The 26,708-nt window shown below is 38.4% G+C and overlaps 1 protein-coding gene across 2 annotated transcripts in view; it reads left to right on the top strand.

Moving 5' to 3' along the window:
- The window catches only part of SRGAP1 (SLIT-ROBO Rho GTPase activating protein 1), a 334,899-nt gene that overhangs the window by 297,364 nt on the left and 10,827 nt on the right, over window positions 1–26,708 (top strand). For both annotated transcript variants that reach the window (XM_010598491.3, XM_003405175.4), the window contains exons 15-18: window positions 2,325–2,459; window positions 15,031–15,136; window positions 18,686–18,910; window positions 20,460–20,539. In XM_010598491.3, the coding sequence (XP_010596793.1) occupies window positions 2,325–2,459; window positions 15,031–15,136; window positions 18,686–18,910; window positions 20,460–20,539 (546 nt within the window). The remainder of the gene's footprint in view (window positions 1–2,324; window positions 2,460–15,030; window positions 15,137–18,685; window positions 18,911–20,459; window positions 20,540–26,708) is intronic.

The following is a 26,708-nucleotide window of genomic DNA, read 5'->3' as shown; positions in this document are numbered from 1 at the left end:
TTATTAAATGGCCGATTTTTCTAAAGTAGGCAGACAGGCCTTTCTTCCAAAGTGTCTGTGGGTGGATTCAAACCTCCTTTTGGTTATCAACTGAGTGCATTAACCATTTGTGCTATTCAAGGGTAGAAAAGTGTATAAACTTTGCATCCTGGTATAGGACTGGCATTGATGTCGAAGGTGGTACCTGAAAGGATTCTGAGTGACAAGAACAGCACTGGGCCCAGACAATAGGTGTGTGAGAGGCAGCTCATTCCAGCTTCCCACCTACTTACTGTCTTTGTTAGGAACTCTTTCCTTCCTGCCATTACCATCCCCAAACTTCTCCCTGTGACCTTAGGTGGTGCTTCACTTTTGTTTGTGGTCCTCCTAAATTGCTAATTAACACATAATGATTAGCAAAACCATAGCCTTTTGGGTCAGACAGACCTAGAATCAAATTAGACTCTTCTATATACTAACTGTGTGATTTGAGTCAAGTTATACAACTCTTACTTTGGCCTTGGCTTTCTCATCTGCAGTGTTGCAGGATTATTATGAGGATTAGATATAATCTGTGAAAATGTCTAACTATTTCATGGTGGCTGTTAGTTATTAATGTTCTGCGGTTACAATGATTTGTATTGTATCTACTTCTGGATACATCTGTACCTTCTTTCCTCTGCTTGAAGGCCAACCAGAGAAGGCAGGTGGGAAACATTCATGGGAAGACAGAGACACCCTCTCTCTCCATCCCATTTCCCCTGGTCCAGACTTGGCATAGAGCCCTTCAAAGTTGGAGCATAGGTTAAAGAGTTAAACTTAGGGCCAGGTTGTTTTCTCTTGTTCCAAATTCTCTGACCGCTGTGATGTGCAGATATCCCCTAACTGTCTGCAGCTAAGTGTGCCGAGTCACTTAGACTGACCTTATTCAGGTTGAGTTGAAATGTGGTAAAGCATCAGGTTCCTGTGCCAGCCACCACAGACAGAATGCTCCATTATTTCCTTTGGAAATTCCCCTGGTATTTGTTATTTGTTTGTGACCTGTTTGGGTAAGGTTTTCTCACAGTGGGTGAAAGAATATTTTAGCTAATTCATGTTCAGGGATTCCCCTGCGAGCAGCAAAGAGGGGACCGCGAGTCCCTGAACATAAACCACTACCTCAAGAAGCAACAATTAGGTTAAAATTAACATGTACAATTGTGAACTTGAGGGGGGAAGAGCAGACCTGTGAATAAAAAAGGGCGTTTGATTTAAGGTGGCGTAGTGGTTAAGTCCTACGGCTGCTAACCAAGAGGTTGCCAGTTCAAATCTGCCAGGCGCTCCTTGGAAACTCTATTGGGCAGTTCTACTCTGTCCTGTAGGGTCCTATGAGTCGGAATCGACTCGACGGCAGCAGGTTTGGTTTTTTTGGTTTTAGTGGTTAAGTGCTATGGCTGCTAACCAACAGGTCGGCAGTTGAAATCCGCCAGGCGCTCCTTGGAAACTCTGTGGGGCAGTTCTACTGTGTCCTATAGGGTTGCTATGAGTCGGAATCGCCTCGGTGGCAGTGCGTTTGTTTTTTGTTTGTTTGTTTGTTTTTGGTTTATTATATTAAACTTCTTAAAGATTTTATCTCAGTTTAATATTCAGGGATGTGGCTAGCCAACTTTGTCACCTAATATTTTACTGTTTACCATTTAAAAAAAAAAAGTAATTTTATGTTTGCAATAATATTTTTAAATATTTAATACAGATTCCTTGGTACCATTAAGAGTACATTTTCAAATTCCTCTATCTGATTTCAAAATCTTCTGCTGCTCAAGACAAGCTTTCAAATGTGGTATAAGCATCAACCGTGCCACTTTGGGAAACACCTGTTTATTTATTTTAATTGCATGTTTTCAGATTTAGGTGAAGACTTTAATAATTTCTGATAAATTTTGATGACCCAAATGGCATAGGCAGAGCGACCTGTATTGTGTCTTTTACTCACCATGATAAGAAACACTGAGAGTGTAGTATTTGAGTGCCTGTCAAACTAAGATTACAGATTTTAGCTTTTAAAAAAAAGCTGGGTAAAATTTTAAATCCCACAGTATTTTATTTTAAGATTTGGGTAACTTGTAAGGGATTATTTGGTATCACAGTTTAAAAGAAGTTTTATTTTAACCAACTATTTTTAGGTTAATCATGGGGTGGGATATCTAAACCAATTATTTTAATTTCAGTACCATATAATCTTTCATAAAGGGTAACCAAAAGATACATGTAAATAAAGAAATGTGCGTGTGCATAGAAACGTATTTTTGTTCAGAGAAAGAAGAGAAGCTCTGTGCATACGGCTAATTTTTTTTTTCTTTTTTTAGGTGAAAACCCTTTGGCTGATGACCAGAGTAACCACGATATTAACTCAGTTGCTGGCGTTCTGAAGCTCTATTTCCGTGGGCTGGAAAACCCCCTCTTTCCTAAGGAAAGATTTAATGATCTGATTTCTTGTATCAGTAAGTGGACTTTTTTTTTTTCTTTTCTTTTCTTTTCTTTTTAGTGTTTCCCACCAGAATTGTTTCACTAACCAACTTCTTAGAAAAGGCCTCGGCCCCTCCACACGCACCTCCTCCCAGTACCACCACATTTCTGAGATGGTTTGTTTCATTTCTGGATCCAGCGTGAGTCATTCTTGCAGCTGTGGCCTCACCCTTAGCTGAGTGGGATTTGCTCCTGAACATCCCCAGGCTGAGTAGAGACCAAGAGCTTCCCATTTGGTGGCTGGAATAAAGCAGAAAGGCAAGTTTCAACCGGCTAAGAGACGGGAAGTTGTAAGCATGAGTATGTGACTTTTTCTTTTTTTTTTTGCTTTTTGGTTCTTGGTTTTCTCAACCAACTTTAGGAGTCAGGTAATTTATCCATCTTTGTCACTTAAACAAATAAGGTTAAACGAGATGAATGGTTGTTATTACGGTGCAGGAACACCAGGTGGTCGGCATGCTAAGCTAACAGGCAGAGTTGCTCTGGGACTGTGTATGATATATTACAATATATTATAAAGCATTGCTGTTTTCTTCAGTGGGGGCTTTCAACATGATCCATGAGGAAAGGTAAAAATAATGATACCAGGACTTACATATTTACCACAATTGGGTACCACCCATCTAAAAACCACTGCCCCTTTAGAAGTCTAGGTTCCAAGGCAAGGGTCTGTAGCTGATTGAAACCACATAGTGAGAACTTTTCATAAGAATTGAGCTTTACTCTTAATGGAGAAACCTCCTCCTTCCTAAGTCTACTCGCATTCCTTCCCCCACTCCTGAATCTCACCAAGTTCTATTAACTTGACCTCAGAAAAATTCTCTACTCCACTCTTCTTTCCCCATCACTGTGTCCTTGGGTTTCTTGCTGGGACTTTTGTTGTTTTTGTTGTTGTTAGCTGCCATTGTCAGCCCCTGACTCATGGTGACCTCATGCAGAATGAAACACTGCCCAGTCCTGCACCATCCCCATGATAGGTTGAGGATCAGACCATTGCAATCCATAGAGTTTTTTCATTGGTTGATTTTTGAAAGTAGGTCACCAGGCCTTTCTTCCTAGTCTGCCTTAGTCTGGAAGCATTGTTCAGACCTGTTTGCTATAGCAACACACAAGCCTCCACTGACAGATGGTGGCTGCGCATGAGGTACACTGGCCAGGTATTGAACCCCGGTCTACTGCGTGGAAGGCAAGAATTCTACCATTGAACCACCAAGGCCCCTATTGTTACAGTCTCTTAAATGCAGTCCCTAGTTGTAGGTTTTGCCCACCCTCCCACACCCGCATCATTCCATCTTCCACACTGCATCTAGATTCTAAAATGCGCGTTGGGTTATGTCACTCTCCCCTGGTTAGAGCCTGTTTCAATGTTTCCCACCTAAAATACAAAGTCCTTGGTATGGCCACAGAGGTTCTCCCTCAGTCCAACCTCTTCTTCTGCTGTGCACTCATTTCCTGCTGCCCCTACCTGGTTTACTTTCTGTTTCAGCAACAGCAAAACTGCAAGCATGGTGGCTGTCTCACAGCCCATGCCTTTGCCCATGCTGATCCCTCTGCCATCCGGCAGAATTAATCACCTTCTCCTCTACCAGTATTCCACCTTATCCATGTCTATAACTTCTCTTGTCACCGCACATTATCATGTTTTTAATCTGTCTTCTTCTGCTAGACAAGCAGAAGGGAGGAAGGTAAGAGTGCAGGCCTTAGACTCCAACTGCCTGGGTTCAAATCCTAGCTCTACCACTTGCTTTGTGATCTTAGGCGAGTTTGTTTTCCTCGCTGCATTTCAGTTTTCCCATCTAAAATGGGGAAAATGTATTCCTTACATCCTGGGGTTATTACGAGACTTAAATGAGTTAATACATGTAAGTGCCCAGAGGAGTACCTGGCACAAAGTGTGCTTGATGAAATGCCTGTAGTTAGCTCCACGGGCCCATGAGCTCCTGACGGAGTATTCGTTTTTGGAACCCCAATACCTGATGTAGTTAATTCCAGACACATAGTAAGGGCTCAATGGACCTTTGTTAAACAGAATTTAAATGAAGTAAATTGAGGAGTAGTTGTTCTTGTTAGGTGCCATCGAGTCAGTTCTGATTCATAGTGACCCCGTATACAACAGAATGAAACACTGCCCAGTCCTGCATCATCCTTGAAGGGAAGTCCACCAAAAGTTATTTTGTTGGCATCTGTGCCTGAAGTCCTAGCTCTGGTTGAGCATTATCTTTCCCCCAACCCTCATAAAGTCAGATGTCCTGTGTGAAATTCAGAAGTATGCTTGTGTGTCCATTCCAAGGCCCTCTCATAGCCTGAGTCATCACAGCCAGCCTCTGACCCAGCTGGAAAGAACTGAAAGGAGGTATCACAGTTCTGGAATTCTTCTCTGGCCATGTACAAAGATTTCCCTCACATCCTAGCCACAGAGCTTAAGTCTGGAAAAATAATCAGTATTCTACAATGCTTAGTGGTTTTCTAGGTACATATATCATATCAGCTGTCATGTTGACATGTACCAATTGGAAAAACATTGGGCTACATTGTCATTTACCATTATAAAATTATTTCTTACTTTCATGATGAAAGGTATTCTTTGTGGTTATTATAAACTGAGGCCATACAGTTCAAAATATCTAGGTTCAAATCCTACCTTCACCACTTACTGGCTTTGTAACCTTGGACATGTTACTTAATCTTATTAGGTATCAACTTCTTTATCTGCTAAGCAGAGTCTGTGTGAAAATCTAGGTTCAAATCCTACCTTCACCACTTACTGGCTTTGTAACCTTGGACATGTTATTTAATCTTATTAGGTATCAACTTCTTTATCTGCTAAGCAGAGTCTGTGTGAAAAATCAATGATATAATTCATATATATAGTGTTTCAGTATAACGCCTTGCACATAAAAAAACAATATAGTGTTTCAGTATAACGCCTTGCACATAAAAAAAAAAGTAAGCCTGAAATGTTGCTAGCAATTGTCACTACTCCTCGGAAACCCTGTGGGGCAGTTCTACTCAACGGCAATGGGTTTGGTTTTTTTTTTTTTTATTGTCACTACTACTACAACTATTCCTACTGTAAACTCAGGCTCACATATAACAATACCCAGGTTAGCCACTTACCAATCTGTCTGTTCTGCTAAACGTGTTTCTTTGACATAATTACCTCACATGCATTTCAAAATGATGTTGGTCTAACCCAGAAGTCATATTGATTCCAGCAGATTTTCCCCAGTGCTATAAGTGTTTTGAAACAAAGTCAAACCTTGTCACATTTAAAGAGTCAGCCTTAACAAAATATAAAAGACCATTGGAAAACAGCTGAAAATCTATAGAAGAATTTTCTTTCATCCAAGCAGTGTCTGGGATGCTTCAAGCATAAATAAAGAAGCTGCAAAGACATTTCTCCCTCTATGAAATCAATAGATTAATAATCTTGGCCTCACTGTGGATCAGTTTTCAACTTTGACAAAAATGGCCTGTGTTAGAAACAAATGCCCTCCTGGACCTATATCTTGCAGGAAGAAGCAGGGGCCCTGAGGTTTAACCAGCAAAGGAATGACTGGCTGTGATGCTAAGTGCACATACCACTGGAAAGTTAACTGTGCCAATAATTTTAATAAGATTGTTAATGTTTTTGTTAGTGCTGTGGTTACGAATTTTCATAGGTGTTGAGCAGTGTGCTCTAGCCCTATCTTTCTCATAAGTCCTGTAATTTTTAGTGCAGTTTTGCAGAATGGGAGGTCTTTCCAGAACATACATAGGCACTGTATATAAGAACCCCTCTTCCTCTATCACCTAACCTCTTTAAAAAGATGAGACTCCAGGCTATGAACAGATTTATCTCTAGGCAGGCATTTTCTCTTACCAGCGTGCTGGTGATATATCTGTATCTTTGCTGGATTTTCAATAAATTCTTAAGAATGATATACTATGCCATTCATCATTATATCCTCTCCTTGCTATTACAATCTTCTGATAATTCGATTCAAGTTGATTAACTGTGCAAGGCTCTCTGGATATTCATGTTGACTCTAGACTTCAAGAGGCTTAAAAGATGTTTAAATATAAGCACAAAATAAGAAGCTTACAAATAAAAGTGATCCACGTTAGTAAATGATATATAAACATGGGTGGCACAGATGGTTAAGAGGTTGGCGGTTCAAACCACACCCAGAGGTACCTCAAAAGACAGACCTGGCAATCTGCCTTCTAAAGGTCATAACCTTGAAAACCCTATGCAGTAATCCAACTCTGCACACAGGAGGTCACCATGAGTCAGAATTGACTCAGTGACAAATAAGAGCAACGGGGGAGAGAAAAATGGCCAAGGTGATTGATTATTTTCACCATATCATTACTAGCATTGCTGTAATTGTGCTTGATTTTCCTATTAAGGCAATTTCGTGTGACAGTTATTTTATATTGAAAATCTTCCCTTTTCGTCTTTTCTAAGAGTTTACTTAAGTCTGTGTCTTAGTCATCTAGTGCTGCTGTAACAGAAATACAAGTGGATGGCTTTAACAAAGAGGAAGTTTTTCTCTCACAGTTTAGGAGGCTGGAAGTCCGAATTCAGGGGGAAAGCTTTCTCTCTCTCTTGGTTCTGGGGGAAGGTCCTTGTCATCAATCTTCCCCTGGTCTAGGAGCTTCTCAGCAGGAACCCCAGTTCCGGTGCTGCTTGCTAGGTGGTATAAGGTCCCCCTGTCTCTCTGATCACTTTTCTCTTTTATATCTCCAAAGAGATTGACTCAAAACACAACCTAATCTTGTAGATTGAGTCCTGACTCATTAACATAACTGCCTCTAATCCTGCCTCATTAACATCATAGAGGCAGGATTTACAACACGTAGGAAAATCACATCAGATGCCAAAACGGTGGATATTCACACATACTGGGAACCATGGCCTAGCCAAATTGACACAGATTTTTGGGAGACACAGTTCAATCCATAACAGTCCCTGCAGCATGCTACTTTTTGCTTACCTATTTTGGATTGCTTGGGGAAAGATTTTTTTTTTTAATGGTGTATTATTTTTCTGCCATTTTGATGCCCCTAAATGACCACATCTTTTGGAAGCTTGGAAATACGCATAGTAAAAGAGAGTTTGTCTTAGCATTCTCTTTTTTTTTAAAAAAAAAAAAAAAAAGATTGTACTATTCATTTCCCAATTCACTGCAAATTTTATTTTAAAAATTACTTATGTGGGTAGAGACATAATGAAATTAAATGCATTCTTAACTTGAATTGACAATTTGGTAGTTTCTCAGTTCCTCACTCAAGGGGTTTTGTTTTTGTTTCAAACCATCCACTTTGTGAATGGTTTTGTGAATGCCCCAGGTCATACCCACAAAGTCTGGGCAGCTCCTAGAACTTCTATGTATCCTGGCTCTGAGATTCCCCAGGGCATAGGTCCAAGTGACTTGCTCTGGAAGAGCCATTTAAGCAATTCGTCATCTTTCCTGACTGCCTCAGGGTTATAAGCCCAGATGAAACTTTCGTGTTTTATTGTGTATTATGCACTATTATTTAGGAGACTACTTGGGCATAAGGAAACTTTTTATTAAAAGGGGCAGGAGTTTTATTATAAAATCAACACATAGTCATTGTAGAATACTTGAAAAAATACAGAAAAGCACGTAGAACAGAATGCAGTCATCCATAATGCCACTACCCAAAGGCAACCAGTTATGTTTACATACTTAAGTGCCCTTCCTTCTGGTCTTTCTTTAAATTCACGTGTGTACACACCATGAGAAAATTTAAAAAGTAGAACTATACTATCCGTATTGTTTGTAACCTGCCTTCTTTTTAACTTTCTTATTATACAAAATTTCAAACATCTACAAAGAGAGAAAGAATGATATATCCAGTCCCCCAGATAACTAGTAATCACCTAGTAATCAGAATTTTCATTTCTGGGCCAAACATCCCACCTGTATTCCCATCTTCATCCCTTTGATGTCATATAATTTCTCCTGTGTGTATGTATCTCTGGGAGATGAGAATTTCTTAGGTTTTGTTTTGTTAATATGTAACATAACAATACCATTATCATATATAAAAAAAAATTAACAATAATTCCTTAAAATCATCAAACAGCCAGTCACTTTTTGAAAGTACCATTCATGTGCAAATAACATATAATCATTATTTTTAAAAATTAGAAAATAAACCAAAATCCTCATACCTCACCCCAGGGGTGTTAACATTCTGAGCATATCTTAACAGATTTTTAAGGCGCCTTGGTGACGAGGTGGGTAAAAAAACCATGGACTGCTAACCTCAAGGGCCGCGGCTTCAAACCACCAGCTGCTCCACAGGAGAAATATGTGGCAGTCTGCTTCTGTGCTACCGTAGAGATTTACAGCCCCAGAAACCCGATGGAGTCGCGACGAGTCAGAATTGACTTGATGGCAGTGGGTTTGATTTTTTGGGTTCTAGATTTTATATACACCTATCTAGTTTTTTTAAATAGTTTTATTATGATATAATACACAAACCATAAAATTCACCACTTAAAAATGTACAATTCAGTGGCATTTAGTATATTCCACAGGATTGTGCAACCATCACCACAATCAATTTTAGAACATTTTTATCACTCCAGAAAGAAATCCCATACCGATTAGCAGTCACTCCTCATTTCGCACCCCAGCCCTAGGCAACCACTAATCTATCTTCTGTCTCTAGATTTGCCTGTTCTGAACATGTCACGTAAGTGGAGTCAAACAATATGTACTGTTTTGTGACTGGCTTATTTCACTTAGCATAATGTTTCCAAAGTTCATGCATGTTGTAAAATGTATCAGTACTTCATTTCTGTTTGTTACTGAATAATATTCTGTTGTATGGATATACTACACCTATATACTTTTTAAAACAAATTATATCTTCCTGTGTGACTGCTAACAGGTACAGGGTTCTTTTTGGGGTGATAAAAATATTCTAAAATTGACTGAGGTGATGGTTGTACAACTCTGTGAATACACTAAAAGCCACTGAATTGTATAAATGGGTGGATTATATGGCATATGAATTATATATTCCAATATAGCTGTTGTAGAAATTATACAATACTATTTATAAACCACTTTTTTAATTTAATGATATCACTAACATTTTTCCATATCAATAAATATTTTTCAAAATATAGTTTTTAGCAGCCATACAATGATTTTTATTTTCTTTAACAAATCCCCTATTTTTAGAAGTTTATGTTGTCACCAGTAATTTTGCAATGATAGAAAGTACTGCAGTAAGCCTTTTTAGTACAAAAATCTGCCCATTTCCGATTGTTTCGTGGCGGGGCGGGGGGAAGCTTTGGAACTATTTTACTGGCACTTTAACGTGTTTTTGCTGCTAAAAATTCTTCAGCTTTATTGACATTTCAATTTGATATCTTATAAGTTTTCTTCAGGATTCCTTTTATCCTTAAAGAAAAATAAAACTTTAATAGACTTAGGCTAAACTGAATAGGTAAAACTTTCTAGACTAAGACTCGGTTTCTTTACTAACCTCAATATGATAATATATCAGAACAAGAAACACTATTTCTACAACTTTGCCGTTTAAGTAGGAAAGAAAGCAATGAATTAATTCTCAGAAGTCAGTCTGTTAAGAGTGTAATTAGAGACGTTTGTAAGCATTTCAGTTCTTACCTAGGAGAGCCATTGCTAACTCTCATCTCAAGGCTAGGCTAAGATTCACTCAAAGGTGTTAGCGCCTCCCTTTATTTTTCTCTTTCCCTTTCATTCATACACACACATAATTGATTAACAACCTTGATTTTGTTAGAGTGACCCTAAAAATACCCTGTGACTGGTAAATTCTCCTTGAACACTAACTGGCTATAAAACCAAAAAAACCAAACCCAGTGCCATCGAGTCGATTGTGCAGAAATATTTGAAGTGCCTGCTGTTAATGGAGCCCTGGTGGCACAGTGGTTAAGAAGTCAGCTTCCAACCAGAAGGTCAGCAGTTCAAATCCACCAGCTGCTCCTTGGAAACCCTATGGGGCAGTTCTACTCTGTCCTGTAGGATCACTGTGAGTTGGAACTGACTCAGTGGCAACGAGTTTGGTTTTTGCTTCTTTGGTTTTGCTGTTAAATAAACCTTTTCTAAATGTGGCCACCAAGGAATTTCCTTCCGTCTTCATGCTTAAGGATAAATTTGCATCTTGTGATTTATTGTTTTCTGGCAAACAAATACTCTTGCAAATTGTGCCTCAGAGAAACTGGCATTTTCAGAGGAGAGGCCATCTGGACTTTTTGCCATTTTCTAAAGTAACTTGTGCCTTGTGATAAATTTTTCACATGCATCTACATGGAGCTGTCAAACCACCATGAAGTGAAGTTGGGACACTGACATGAGAGCCTTGTGGTATTTGGAAAAGAACATAAATGAGCCTGGAGAGCTCTGAGCGTGTGACCAAGATTGAATGAATACCACTTCGACCTAATTGCATGAGATCCTAATTGAAAGAAATCCAGATGAAATGCTGCTTTTCCTCACTGACAACTTTTCTGAGGGGAAGAAAATGTCCATCTTTTCATCCAAGCACGGATTGTGAAAGACCTTGAATTGCCACACTCAGGCCTAGCTAGGAATGTACATTAGCTAGAGTGCCAGCAGCAACCATAAATTTTGATCTGCTAACTGGGCTCAGGAGAGTAAATGAGTCATTTGTACTGGAGCAAGACTCCTCTAGGACGTAGGCTGCAAGTCTGTTGAGGTAAAATCCTGAGTGCTGCTCACAGCCATCGTGGTCAGAGGCCTCTGGGACAGATAGATTTGCTTCTACTTCAGGAGTGCCAGCAATTCTGCTTTGCTCCAATTTATGTTTACTGTAGTTGTAGAGAATGTGTGCCTGCCGCACATAACTTTACTAGTGTTTTTGGTATCTTACATCCCTTTTGCTTGTCTCTCCTGAATTTTTTTAGTTGCATCTCACAGGTCCTCTAATCCATTTTTTTTATCATGATGCAGATATGTAACATTCGCCAATTCAACAGCTTTTCCATGTATAATTTAGTGACATTGATTACATTCAGCATGTTGTGCAACCATTACCACTATCCTATTCCAAATTATTCCAGCACCATTGGCAGAGACTCAGTGCCCCCTAAGCAATGACTCCTCCTTTCTGCTTCCTTCCCACCCCTGGTAACCACTAATAAGCTTTGGTATCTATACAATTGACTATTTTATATAAGCGAGATCAGACAGTATTTATCCTTTTGTGACTGACTTATTTCACTCAACATAATGATTTCAAACTTCATTTGTATTATGGGATGTATCAGAACTTCGTTTCTCTTTATGGCTGAGTTCCTCCAATACTTTTTAGATAAAATTTTGAAACTGCCTTTGAAGAGATTGCAGGACTGAGTGTAAAACTGGAGAGAAACAAGGGAATCTTGAATTAAGGTTAAGCTTCCTGGAAGCCATGCCTGTGTTCTCTTCTAGCCTACTGCATGACTAGACCGCATGGGATCTGACAAATATTGAAGGTCAATAATGCAGTAAGAAAGGTTCTTTTTACTTTCTTTTTTATTTTATTATTTTTTTAAACTCTAAGGACTCTTCCCAAAGTAGCTTTAAGATTGCTAACACCCTCTCCCTAGCAGCGGACCTCAACCTTAAAGTAAGGATTAGCTTGGAGAACCAATAGACTTAACTCTTAACGCACTCTAGATTCTCAATCTCAATGGCAGAAGTTGTTTTTAATTATAACCCTTATGGCTTTATATGTGGTTGGAAAAGACTAGAGGGTATAGCCAACCAGGAATCCTTTAAAGGGACAATTTATAGTTTAGCGTTTACATAAAGGTACTAAACTTTGGAATTGTTTGGCTTGAGGCATGAACATAAAATCATTTATATAAATGTAATTTTTTAATGAACAAGGGAATAATTGCTACTGAATCTTAGTGTTTTTTAGAATTTCATCTTGGAAGGTTTTTTAAGCATTTTTTGAGAAAGGCTTTCTAGATATGGGTGCGCTAAATCATCTTTTTACTCTTTAAAACAGACAATAATTATACTTTTTTTTTAATTTTGTTATTTCAGGTAATGAACTTTTAATTAATTTCTGAGATGAAATAATCCACCTATGCCTAAATATACAGTATTTATTGAATTTAAATTTGCCCCATTAAATTCTCAATGACTTGCAGATTACCTCCTCTGTAGGTATTTCATTTTTCTTCTCTATACAGTGTGGGTTCCCCAAGGATCACATGAAGTCGTCATGGAAAATAAACAGCTTACTCTGTGACATGTTTTGATCCTGCTAAGATGCTGGGACTGAATTGGGTGGAAATGCTGATAACTTAGTTATTGACTTCTGGTGGCCTGAGTGAATTTATGCACGTGTGTGTGCGTGTGCACGTGCACGCACGCGCATTTAAACCCTTTACAGCCTCTTCGCAGGGAAAAAAAATCAGGATCATTGGATGGAAAAGTTATTAAATGAGGTGCTTAAACTCAATAGATGTGACTAACCTGTGTTCATAGTTACTTTTTTTTTTCCATTTTGAAATACTCTCCAAACAGAAAGGCAGAATATAAACATATCCATTTCAATATCACTGAAATCACTGTTATTAGTTATAAGTTTATATTGAAAGATTTAAAATGTTGCAGGACTATTAATTGCATGATATCGTTTTATTTACATTCTGGTTAGAGAGTTTCTGAAGTCCCATTTTCTAAAAGATGACAGAGATACAACTCAAGCTATGGCATACTCAAAGATAGGAATGGCCATGGTTTTCCCTAGGAATCCCGATGATACTGCTGCTAAGTTATTTGTTTTGCCATCCATCAGGGGTTAAGTGAGAATAGTCCTAATGTATTTTTCCCATGTTTTCAGCTGTGCAGAGGGAAAAATACAATAGTAAGTAGAAAGTAACCTAGGTCAGCACACTAGATTCCAGACAAATGAGCTTGGCATGAGTATTTAAAGCACAGCCTTGGCCGTATGAAAAAATCTTGGCCATCAGCATTTTAAAAAATCTCCCCCAAATGTCTCCAAGCCAGGATGGAAAGCTGTTTGTTTAAGAAGAATTGGAGAAAGGGAAACTGAGTTAGGAGAGTATTAATGATGGCCCAGGTTAGAATAAAGGCTTCTGCCAGGAAATTAGTGGTGAGATACTCAGAAGAATAGGCAATAGAACTTAAGCTCTCACACGAGGGAGAAAAGTTAAGCAAAGATACCATCTTCATAAAAGTGATGGTCATAACTTTCCGAATGGATAAAGGGTGCCATTGAAGAGAACCAGGTAGAGATCTTTGAGGGATAACTACATTTATGGGTGGGAGAAGATAAAAAAAATCCTGAGAACTGGAAGGAGAATCAAATGACTATGACGTCAGGAGCTAAGGACTGACATTTTCAAGTAGGATGCATGAACATCTTAAGAGCAATTAAGACCAAATATAGTGATAAGAAATTACAGGAAGCCTCAAAATATTTTCAAATACCATATATTATTTTTCTCTGAAATATTTTCTCAAATGTGTACTTACTGGGTATCTTCAAACTTGTACTTTATAAAGGTACTTTGAAATCCAAGAAAGACAACCAGACTTGTGAAACAGAAAACATAGGTTCTTGTCCCAGCTCCACTTCTATCTAGCCAGACAACCTTGGGTAAACCACTTCACCTCTCTAGTTCTAATCTGTTAGATGGAGATTTTCCTAATCCTGTAAATGAGGGTGACAAGTATGTGCCCTGCCTACTCAACAATGTTTTTATTCACATTAAATTGGATAACAAATGTGAAAATGTATTGTAAAATACTTAACATTGTACAAATAAGGGATTATTATTAGTAACCTAATATTTTTGCTACTGTTCACTTTAGTATTAAACTCTGGACAATTTGTATTCCTAATAAAGAGGTAAAATAATACTTGGAAATCCCAGGCACCCTTTTCTTCAGGGAGTTTACCATCCAACAAGGAAGACAGAATATGGAAATAAATAACTGTAATCACCAGGGCATAAGCTCTATGAGAGCAGGGTTGTACTAATGTATCCCGTATGTCTAACCCTGTGCTTAAAACCTAGTAGGCTCTCCTAAATATTTTTAAAGAATTAATGAAATAATACAAAGTAAAAAATCATATAAATAAAATGCTATGGTAATTCAGAGGGAGGAAAGATTCCAAATTTAATACAGTGCCTGGATCATATTAATAGATATGGTGGGGGTTGTCATGCCCCGAAGCTACCTTAATTAACATACAACCAAAAGGCGCCGAAGCCGTATCAGATGCCAAATTTAGAAATAGCAAGTACAAAATGATTTTTAAAATGTGGAAAATTCTAAATTACTCAAGGCCAAGACCGTGGAAATCAAAGGAAACAGTAGTGGGTCAGAGGAGACCCTCAGAAATAGTGGTACACACCAGCTAATCACTTACTGTATTGGTTACAGTCGCATTGCTCATGTTCAGGTGTATACCTGTAATATGTTTACTACAATGTTTGTCTTCAAATGTGGCAAGTGAAAGGATCCTGACCGTGTCACTTTCTTTCTGTAGGAATAGATAATCTCTATGAGAGGGCGCTTCACATCCGCAAACTCCTGCTGACCCTGCCCAGGTCGGTCCTTATAGTGACGAGGTACCTCTTTGCCTTCCTCAATCAGTAAGTACTCTAATGCTCTCCCAAAATCCCCATCTTAATTCCATTTGCTCTGCTTCTGAATTCTGTCTTTGTTCTTGGATCCTGTGAAATGTACGTTTGAGTTCCATTTATCAGTGTTGGGAAGAAAATGATTGAATCTGGACTGAAGGTACATTTTTCCTCAGCAGCTTAAGGTCATTGTATGAAAGATGAAAGCTCTACCCCAGAAACTGTGGCCATAAATGCAAAAATACCTAAATCTTACTCAAAAGAGTACCTTTTAGTGAAATATGTGTTTTCCTACTTTCATCCCAAGCTAATGTCATGGATGTTTTTGTGAAAATGATGTAAACCACCTGCTCGTTGTGGAAAATTTCTGATTTTCAATGTTGAACTTGGGGGTTAGCGGGGGGTGGGATCATAATGAGATTCATCATAGATCCAAAAAAGAATTCCTATAAATTTGACATAATAAGACCTTGTCAAGAAGAAAGTATTTCTTAAACATTCTCGAAAACGGTGAAACGGAAATCTTAATAGCACTATACTGATTTTCAAAGAAACTGCTCTTAATTAGGCAACCTGATTTTCAGTTATGTTACTTCTGAAACATAGGCTCCATTACAAGAACATCTTCCCCAAGTCCTATCTATGAGTCCCCTTGCCATCCAACATTTCAGTCAAGCAGTTGGAAGAAGTCCAGGGGCAGTCAATTTATTAAATTTGGGGGAAAGTCTTGTCCTGGCAAAATTAGGGTATTTTCTCCTCTGTAGTTCACTGGACCACCATTCATCTGTCACCTTGTCATACTGTGGTGGCTTCTGTGTTGCTGTGATGCTGAAAGCTGTGCCACCAGTATTTCAAATACCAGCAGGATCACCCGTGGTAGACAGGTTTTAGCATAGTTCTAAGGCAGACTAAGAAGAAAGGCCTGGGGATCTACTTACAAAAATTAGGCAACGAAAACCTTATGGACCACAACAGAATGTTATTCAACTCACTTGCCATGGGAGTGTCATCAGGAGGGATCAGACATTGAAAGAGAACATCAAGTAGAGAGCCAGAGAAGGTATGGGAGACCCTTGGCACAATAGTGACAATAATGGACTTGAACATGCTGGTAGTCATGAGGATTACGCAGGACCAGGCAACACTTTGTTCTGTCATACATAAGGTTGCCGTGAGTCAGAGTCAACTCAACAGCAGCAATCCATCTATATCTGTTTCACTAGAGGCTTTAAGTTCTCAGAAGCCCTGGGGATTTATTACAACCCTGCTGACTATTCCTGATATCATGTTCACCCAATTTGACCCCAAGAGCCAAGTGTCATACTGTTGGGGAATGTTGGCAGAGATCCATACAAAATGAGACTCTCCTGCTGATTAAAATATTCACAAATGACAGTAGGAACCCATTTGTACAGAAGTCACCACTGAAAAATAAATAGCATCTAGAGGCCAAAACCAAATCAAACCCATTGCTATCGAGTCGATTCCAACTTACAGCAACCCTGTAGGACGGAGTAAAACTGCCCCGTAGAGTTTCCAAGGAGCAGCTGGTGGATTCGAATTGCCAACCTTTTGGTTAGTAGCCAAGCTCTTAGCCACTGCTCCATCAGGGCTCCAGTATCTACAGGGATAAAAAAAAAAAAAAAAAAAAAATTTTTTTTTTTTTTTAAATTATGTTTAGGTTAAATGGATGCTGTAAATGTTTACCTTTAAATGAGCAAAGGACTAGTCACTCAGGCAGTTGTAAAAATCTGGAGGCTCACTGTCTTCACCTTTAATTACCTGCCTTGTTCCCACCCACCCGTCCCCCCCATCCCCCCCACCACCACGCACACACACACCATAGTGAGTACCTTGCATTCTTGCTGGCCTTTTCCCTGCTTCCCCCACCAAATTTTACTGACATGCCTGAGCACTGGTAAAGCCTTCCCAGTGAACCAGTAAACCACAGTGGATTAGGAAAGCAGACTGCTAAACAAGAAACTTTGCAAACCTGAATCTAAATCACCGTGGATCTCAACAAAATGGTAAAGATGCAATGAATCACAGGGCTCGCATTATTTCTAATGGTTCTGCCATAAGATGCCCCTGGCACCCCATGCCTGCCTTCATCCAGAGAGACAAGGACCCAGCCTCAAGGGTAGGATGCTTGGGACAGGAATTTTGAAAAGAGGGGGCTATTCTTTTTTTTGAGTCGGAATCAACTCGACGGCACTGGGTTTTTTTGGTATTCTTTTTAAATTGTAGAACTGAAACTTAGAAATAACATTTTTATATCAAGTTTGTGCTTTTGAGGCCCGCACTAAATTAAAGAGCAAGAAAAGTTAACTGAGATTCTTCCCCTGAACTTAAGTGTGTCTTTTGAAAGTTAGACCACGCTTACTCTGAAACTCACTTCTCCTTCCTGCACCCATTTTCAAGATGATCTGTAGCGTGGCCATTTGCTGTTATTGTGAACTTTTTCTAAGATGGTATGTTTGAGAAATGGCACATGCTCAAGGAAGGCATACGTTAGCTGTGGAAATTATGCTTTTGTATTTCCTACTTTGCAGACTATCTTATTTCCAAAAAAGGGTCAAGTATCATGCCACACGATCTCTCAATTTCTTTGTCTCTGTCACCATCTGACAAAGTAGTTGAGTCTCTCTTTTTTCTCCTTCCATTTGTCACCTGTTCACCTGGATTTTACATTTCCTTTCAAGACTGACATTCTATACACTGAAGGATAACATCTCTAAAGTCTCCCTAGAACAGCCCTTTACCTGTGTGTTAGAGGCATAGCAATAAAGAACAGGCTTAGTTTGAGTCACTTGTGAAAAATATCTTACAAATATCCATTGGATTCACTTTAGAAATTAGTACTAGACAACTGGAAACCTCCCCAAAGTTTGCTCTTTGCCAGCCTTTAAATGGAATGAGAGACTTCAGGAGTCTTTTTCCTTGTCTTGCATTTATGTCTTTTGTGACACTTTGACTGTTGTCTAGTTTTGGTAGTCTTATCCAAAAGCAGGTTATAAAGCCTGGAGTTATTATATGCTTTCCTTTAGTGTTTACAGAGAAAAGGTGCTTTGTTTTCTTATAGGCATTCTTTAAAATTTATAGGGGAAAACTTAAGTCTGAAGTACTTTTGAGTACTAGGAAAACAACTTTAAAGATAGCCATAAAGCTTTATGGAGGTCGTGACTGTCCCTTCCCGATATACTTGAGCATCATTTACAGCCTACCATAGTGTTTACGGATGAAACTCATTTACTCGGTCTTGGCCCCCATTGTAGTGGATATTAAACTCCCCTGTGGCTTTGAAAAATGCCACTTAATTTTAAGCAAATAGGACTTATATCCTACTTTCAGTTTCTATCTAGTTGGAAGACCATAAGTTGCTTTACTTTCTTTGGACTTCACTAAGAAAATTTAAAATAACATGGAATATTATTTTGTTCTGATAATAAGAATCAAAACATTTTTTATCACTATTTTCTGAATATAAAATATCTTACTAGACATCTGTTATCTTTTCTGCCCCTTGTTCTTTCATAACTCCTTTCTTGCTCCCTTTCGTAGTCTTTCACAGTACAGTGATGAGAACATGATGGACCCTTATAATCTGGCCATCTGTTTTGGCCCAACGTTGATGCCCGTCCCAGAAATACAAGATCAGGTGTCTTGCCAAGCTCATGTGAATGAAATTGTCAAAACCATCATCATCCACCATGAGACTATTTTCCCAGATGCTAAAGAGCTAGATGGCCCTATTTATGAAAAATGCATGGCTGGAGACGACTACTGGTAAGTCCAACAATTTTAATCCTTTTCCTGAAAAAATTATGGAAGTACAGACATCAACTTAATTAGAAAAAAGAATTGACTGTAAGCCACCAAATGCTTCCAATTTAAAAAAGGAAGAAGTAATAACCCTTGAGATATGAATACCAAGACCCATGACAAGACTGGATTCTTATTATGGAAACTCATAATCAGCCCTACCCCTTCTATTCCATCATGGTCCCTAGATGGTGCAAACAGTTAGTGTGTGTGCTCCGTAACTGTGCTCCATAGGGTTTTCAGTGGCTGATTTTTCAGAAGTAGATCACCAGCCCTTTCTTCCAAAGTGCCTCTGGGTAGACTCAAACCTCCAATTACTTGGGGAGCCGCCGTGCTGTGATACGTAATTTTATTTTCATAGTTGCATTTGCTCCAAGGCCAGTGTCAAAGGCTCAGTTGCCATCAAACTGATGCCTACTCATGAGGACCGCCGCGTGTGTCAGAATAGAACCTTGCTTCACAGGGTTTTCAGTGGCTGATATTTTCCGAAGTAGATCACGGGACCTTTCTTCTGGGGTGTTTCTGGGCGGATTCAAACTTTCAGCCTTTCAGTTAGCAGTTAAGCACATTAACCGTTTACAGCACTCAGGGACTCCTAAGGCGTATTTAGTATTTCTAAGTATCCAGGCTAAATCAGCAAGCTCTACTGTCTTGTTCATTTTGTCAGAGAGCAACTGTGTAGATGTCTGATCAGTATTACTCGATGCGTTATACTCCAGGACCTTTTGTGGCTTCTGCTTTTTACAAACAGGGTGAAAACCCAATAACAATGTTGTAGCCAATAATAGGTCCTTGATTAGGTCCTTCTTCCTCTACATAATGCTCTCTATGAGTATTGTTCATTTTATATAGAAAGTCAATAATACAGTAGTTACCCTTGTCCCCCAGCAACAGCAATATAAATGGGCTTTTATGGTAATGTCAGATTTGTATTTGTGACCCATTTGTATTTGTGACCCATTTATCAGTATACATTTGAGGAGAGGTGATGTTAGTGTTAAAGGATAAATTTTAAAAGAAGATAAAATCATGCCTCTCATAAAGGTATAAAATGAACATGAATTAGATTTTATATAATTCATTATTAATGAAGGAACTGGAGAAAATGCTATGACCAATTCAAAGGAGAAGTCAAAGAGCCATCAATTTATATGCAGTAAAAGAATGTGGAGATGAATTTGCAAAAACTAGCCTAGGACATATAATCAATCATATTCCACCAGGATCTAACTAATTTGCATTATAGATAAGAATTATTTGTATTGCTATCAGTTTTCTATGCGTTAAGGTCCGTCTTTACAGAGTTGTAAAATAACCTAGTCAAAAATGAAGTTATATACGCTTCTAGAGGACCAGATAATCCCTGGAGTCTCCAGCATTCCATTCCATTAAAAGGATATCCAGTAACTGTGCTCATTCCAAAGTCTTAAATTTTCCTTTACAGAAGTAATTTTTCATTTTTTAAAATTCCACCCACTTTGGCTTCATATAAGTTTCCATTTCTGCTCCACAGTGACAGCCCATACAGTGAGCACGGCACATTGGAGGAAGTGGATCAGGATGCTGGTACAGAGCCCCACACCAGTGAAGACGGTATGCCATTGTGCTCATTCTCTCGATCCTTTTTTTAAATTGCTTGTGTTAAAAATTCAGTAGATACAAAAGAATATTTAAAAGTTATGTGAAATGTATGTAGAACAATGTTACAAGGAACACCCACAGAAACAAAAAAAAATAATACCCATTGCCTTTGAGTTGGTTGCAACTCATAGTGACCCTATAGGACAAAGTAGAACTGCCCCATAAGGTTTCCAAAGAGCAGCTGGTAGATTCGAACTGCCGACATTTTGGTTAGCAGCCAAGCTGTTGACCACTGACGCTGCTAAGTTTAAGAAAAAAGATGTTGTCTTTGCACTTCCCTGATCCCTTCACCTTCCTTACTCTTCTGTAGTAACCACTATATGTATCTGTACACAATTTATTATTTCATTTTCTATTTTCTTGAACTTTCTATAAATGGAGCCATATACAGTAGTCCCCCCTTATCCATGGTTTCACTTTCCTCTGTTTCAGTTCAACCACGGTCCAAAAATGTTACATGAGTACATAGCATGATGAAATCTCATACCGTCCAGCTTCATCATCCACATAACTTTTATTACTGTGTATTGTCATAATTGTTTTATTATTGTTGTCCTTATTCATACTATGCCTAATTTATAAATTAAACTTTATCATAGGTATGTATGTATAGGACAAAACATAGTATATACAGGGTTCAGTACTATCCGTGGTGTCAGGCATTCCTGCGGATAAGGGGAGACTACTGTAGTTTTCGTGATTTTTTTCTACTGAGTATTAAAAAAAATTCATTGTATCTGTTGCGTGCACATAAAATCATTTATTTTGCCACTGTATATAATATTCTATTGTATTTATCTATTCCATTGTTGATGAATATGTGAGGTGTTTTCTGGGGTTTTTTTGCTGTTAAGAACAGTGTTGCCATGAATAGTTTTGGAACGTATATCTGCAACTGTGCAAGAGTTTCTCTAGAGTATACACGTAGGAGTAATCAAATCTTCACCTTTACTAGATACTGCAAAACTATTTTTCAAAATGGTTGTAAGAATATACACTCCCACCAGCAGTATATCAGCCTTCCAGTTGTGTATATTCATCAATATTTGATTTTATCAAATATTTTAATCTTTGCCAATATTGTCATTGTGTTATATTTATTTCTGATATTAATTTACATTTCTGTGATTACTGATGAGGTTGTACACATTTGCGTATATTTAGATTTATTCTTTTGTAAAATTCCTACCAAGTCTTTTGCTCATTTTACCATTGGGTTCTCTGGGCTCTTTGGTTTTGTTTATTTGATTTATAAGAGTTCTTTGTGGATTCTGGGTCAGGTTCTTTGAAGGGTTGGGTATGTGCTTTGCAAATATCATCTCCCATCCTATAGATTGTCTTTTCATTCTGTTTGTTACGTGTTTTTGCTAAACATACTATCAAATTTTAAAGTTGTTAAATTTATTGGTCTTTCCTTGCAGTTATTTCACTTTGTGTCTTTTAAAAATCCTTCTGTGCGTTGATGTAATGAAGATAGTTCTCCTGCATTTTCTTTTAAAACTCTTTAAAGTTTTGCTTTTCTCACGTAGGGCTTTTTTCCACAAGGAATTTACTTTGGGGTATGGTGTGAGGTAGGGGTCAGTTCCACCCCCCCTTTTTTTTTAATATGGATACACAATTGTCCCAATTATCCCAGCACCAGTCGTCCTCCCCACTGCTCCAGACCTCTGTCATAAATCAGGTACCATCTATGTGTGAGTCTGTCCCTGGACTCTCCATTCTGTTCCACTGATCTACATATCTATCCCTACCCCACTGTCTTAATTTCAATACCTTTTAATAAATCTTGATATTTGACAAAGGAAAACCTCCCATTTTGTCCTTCTTGACAATTCTTGGCCCTTTGCCATTCCACTTAAATTTTAGACTCAGCTTTTCAAGTTCTAAAAACAAAAATTATAAAAACCTGTTTGGGTTTTTATTACAGTTGCACTGATTCTATGCATAGTAATGTGGAGAGAATTGATAGTACAACATTGATTCTTCCAATCCATGGACATATTGTATTTCCATTTTTCTGTTCACGTTTCCTAATAAACTTGTATGCTTTTATCTGGAAAGATTTTTGTTTTCTAACTTATTAAGCTTAACTCTTAACATTACTTTTCAGTGCTTTTTATAAGCTGTCAGCTTTCTTTAGCAACTTTTTAGCCATATCCTCAAGTTCTTTTATTATCTCTTTAACACTGGCTAATCTGCTTGAAACCTACCCATTGAATTGTTGTTTTTATTATTATTTTATTTCTAGAGGTTCTGTTTGGTTCACTTTCGTACCCGATGCTTGTTCTTTTATTTTAAAGAGATTATGGTTTTTATTATCATTTCTTTTACAGCTCAGATTAATCATGTCTTATTTATTATAGCAGTAAAGGCTCTAATAGCCAAATACATTACAGTAATCTGTTGTCGGGATAGAAATCTCCTGATGATGTGATGTGTCTAGAAATATAGCCATTTGTGCGGAAGCCAAAGTATGATATATCTCCCAGCCCCTAAAATGTCCAACTAGAGAACATGAAATCATTCTTAGCTTAGTCATGGAAGTAAATAACTAGCATTCCTCAGTGTACATGTTGGCTTTGGTTAGTCTTATTCATGTGAATTTTTCTTTTTTTATTATTGTACTTTAGATGAAGGTCTACAGAATAAACTAGCTTCTCATTAAACATTTAGCGCACATATTGTTTCATGACATTGGTTACCAACCCCATGACATGTCAACACTCTCCCTTCTCTACCTTGGGTTCCCTATTACCAGCTTTCCTGTTCCCTCCAGCCTTGCAGTCCTTGCCCCTGGGCTTGTGTGCCCCTTTAGTCTCATTTTGTTTTATGGGCCTGTCTGATCTTTGGCTGAAACATGAACCTCAGGAGTGACTTCATTACTGAGCTAAAAGGGTATGCAGGGACCTTACTCTCAGGGTTTCTCCAGTCTCTGTCAGGCCAGTAAGTCTGGTCTTTTTTTGTGAGTTAGAATTTTGTTCTTCATTTTTCTCCAGCTCTGTCCGGGACCCTGTACTGTTATCCCTGTCAGAGCAGTTGGTGGTGGTAGCGGGCACCATCTAGTTATGCTGGACTCAGTCTGGTGGAAGCTGTGGTAGTTGTGGTCCATTAGTCCTTTGGACTAATCTTTCCCTTATGTCTTTAGTTTTCTTCACTCTCCCTTGCTCCTGATGAGGTGAGACCGGTAGAATATGTTAGATGGCTGCTCACAAGCTTTTAAGACCCCAGATGCTACTCACCACAGTAGACTGTAGAAGATTTTCTTTGTAAGGTATGTTAAGCCAGTTGAACTAGGTGTCCCCTGAGACCATGGTCCCCACAGCCCTCAGCCCAGCAGTTCAGTCCCTCGGGGAGTTTGGATGTGTCTGTGGAGCTTCCGTGACCTTGCTTTGTACAAGTTTTGCTGGCTTCCCCAATATTGTATACTGTCTTACCCTTCACCAAAGCTACCACTTGTCTATTGTCTATTTAGTGTTTTTCCTTCCCCACCCCTCCCCTGCCTCGTAACCATCAAAGACTGTTTCTTTTTGTGTGTAAACTTTTTCATGGGTTTTTATAGTAGTGGTCTCATACAATATTTGTCCTTTTGTGATTGCCTTATTTCACTCAGCATAATGCCCTCCAGATTCATCCATGTTATGAGATGCTTCTCAGATTCATCATTGTTCTTTATCGTTGTGTAGTACTCCATTGTGTGTATGTACCATGGTTTGTTTATCCATTCATCTATTGATGGGCATCTAGGTTGTTCCATCTTTTTGCTATTGTGAACAATGCTGCAGTGAACATAGGTGTGCATATGTCTCTTCATGTGAGGGCTCTTATTTCTCTAGGATATATTCCTAGGAGTGGGATTGCTGGATAATATGGTGTGTCTATTTCTAGCTTTCTAAGGAAGTGCCGTATTGTTTCCCAAAATGGTTGTACCATTTTGCATTCCCACCAGCAATGCATAAGAGTTCCAGTCTCCCCACAGTTTCTCCAACATTTGTTAGCTTCTGTTTTTTTTGTGTGTGTGTGTGTGTGTGTGTGTGCGCGCGCCAATAATGCCGGGGTGAGATGGTATCTCATTGTTGTTTTGATTCACATTTCTCTAATGGCTAGTGATCGCCAGCATTTCCTCATGTCTCTGTTAACTGCTTGAATGTCTCGTTGGTGAAGTGTCTGTTCATTTCCTTTGTCCATGTTTTAATTGGATTATTTGTCTTTTTGTTGTAGAGGTATTGGATTTTCCTGTAGATTTTAGAAATTGAACTTTGTCAGATTTGTCATAGCCAAAAATTTTTTCCCAGCGTGTAGGTTGTCTTTTTACTCTTTTGGTGAAGTCTTTTGATGAGTATAAGTGTTTAATTTTTAGAAGATCTCAGTTATCTAGTCTATCTTCTGGAGTTTGTATGTTGTTGGTTATGGCTTGTATCCTATTAATGCCATTTATTAGGGCCTCTAACATTGATCCTATTTTTTATTCTATGACATTTATAGTTTTTGGTTTTATATTTAGGTCTTCAGTCCATTTTGAATTAGTTTTTGTGTATGGTGTGAAGTATGGGTCCTGTTTCATTTTTTTCCAAATGGATATTGCTTGGTCATGTTTTTAATAGTTTCTTGGTCTTTATCCACAATATCAATTCTTTCCATTGTGTCAAATTATATGTCTGATAATTCTAATTATCTGAAGTCTTCACAGATTTGTTTCTGTTGAGTCCCTTTCATTGAGTCCTATTTTCCAATGTGTTTTGTCAATTTTTATATATTTCTTAGAATTTTGTCTGTGGGCATTTCTTTAGGACTTAGTTGAAGGTTAGTTTCTCCAGAGAGGTTTTTCATTTACTTCTGCATGGGGTACAGCCAGTCTGGAACCACATTAAATGTTTAGCTTGAGGTTTTCTTGGCCACCTAGATAGTATGAATTTAAACTACAAGTCTGCCTGAAGACTGGAATGTAATTGGGATTCTCAGAGGTCATTTTTTCCCAGGTTTGAGACAGGTGATTTCCTTAAGTCCCCAGGATGGATGTGTGTATATGTGCGTGTTTACAATCTGTGGAGGGCTAGAGCGGAGAAGATTTCTTTCTAGTTCACTCTGACACTGAGAGTGGGACCTTTTGGGGGATCTTTTGGGCATCCCCTGGACTTAACCTCCTGTAAGAAACGAAGCTTAATCAAGTTGGAAAAATTTCCTCAAGGCAAAATGTTCTAGTATTCTGTTTACCTCTCTCGGTTCCTACTTTCGTTGAGTTTTTGGTCTTTAAGTATTCCTTACTGTTGTGATAGCTCATTAATGCAATTACAAACTTTTTTTTTTTTTAAATTCAGCAATCGTTGTTGATTTCAGGAGGAAGGTAATCAAGATTGTCTAGTGTCCCCCATTTATCCACTTAAAAAAGAAATTTTCCTTGTGCCTTTAAAAGATGAATTGATGTTTTCAAACTTGAATTAAGTTAGAAGATACTCTTTAAAGTAAGAACTCTATTTCTGTGATGTTACTTTCCAAAGTCTCTGAGCCCTGCCTCTACCACCATTCTTTCTTTTGTCTTAGGTTTCTTCTACTATATGGTTCATTCCTTTTTTGCTGCTGACTTCTCTAAGTGTTTCTTTGCTTTCCCTAGTGGCAGGAAAAGCCAAGGTGAATGCCCCAGTCATTTATCTTCCCAAACATCAATCTCACCACTGTGCCATCTGTCAATTGTTCTTACCTCTTGACCGGAAGAGAGCAGCTTTGCTTAGTGCTCTGTGAGTTAGATACCATTTTGATCATATTCATTTGATTTCGCTGGGAAGAAAAGCATTGCTTACAAAGGACAGGTTTTCTTGCCCACAGCCATCCTCCAAAGTTCTGTAACTAAATTAACTAGAGTATTGAGTATCCCTTTGATCACCCAGGTATTATGTTTCTCTGTCATGGTATCAGTAGAGAGATCTGCTTTTGTTTCCAAGACAGGCTCTCACAGCACAAAACCATCATTTGCAAGGGCAGTGGGTAATAGATATAGAAGGGAAAGTGTTGGGGACAGCAAGGTCCCAAAGAAAAAGCTGATGTGCTAATGTTTTGTATAAAATTACAAGGAATAGAAAAAAAAGACTTGACAGCACCAGGCAGTCAGGAAGTTGGCCCTGCTGAA

The sequence above is a fragment of the Loxodonta africana genome, chromosome 4, assembly GCF_030014295.1.
Source record: "Loxodonta africana isolate mLoxAfr1 chromosome 4, mLoxAfr1.hap2, whole genome shotgun sequence".
In the NCBI taxonomy this organism is placed as follows: domain Eukaryota; kingdom Metazoa; phylum Chordata; class Mammalia; order Proboscidea; family Elephantidae; genus Loxodonta; species Loxodonta africana.
The sequence above is the reverse complement of the archived record's forward strand: the minus strand, read 5'-3'. Positions and strand labels throughout refer to the sequence as shown.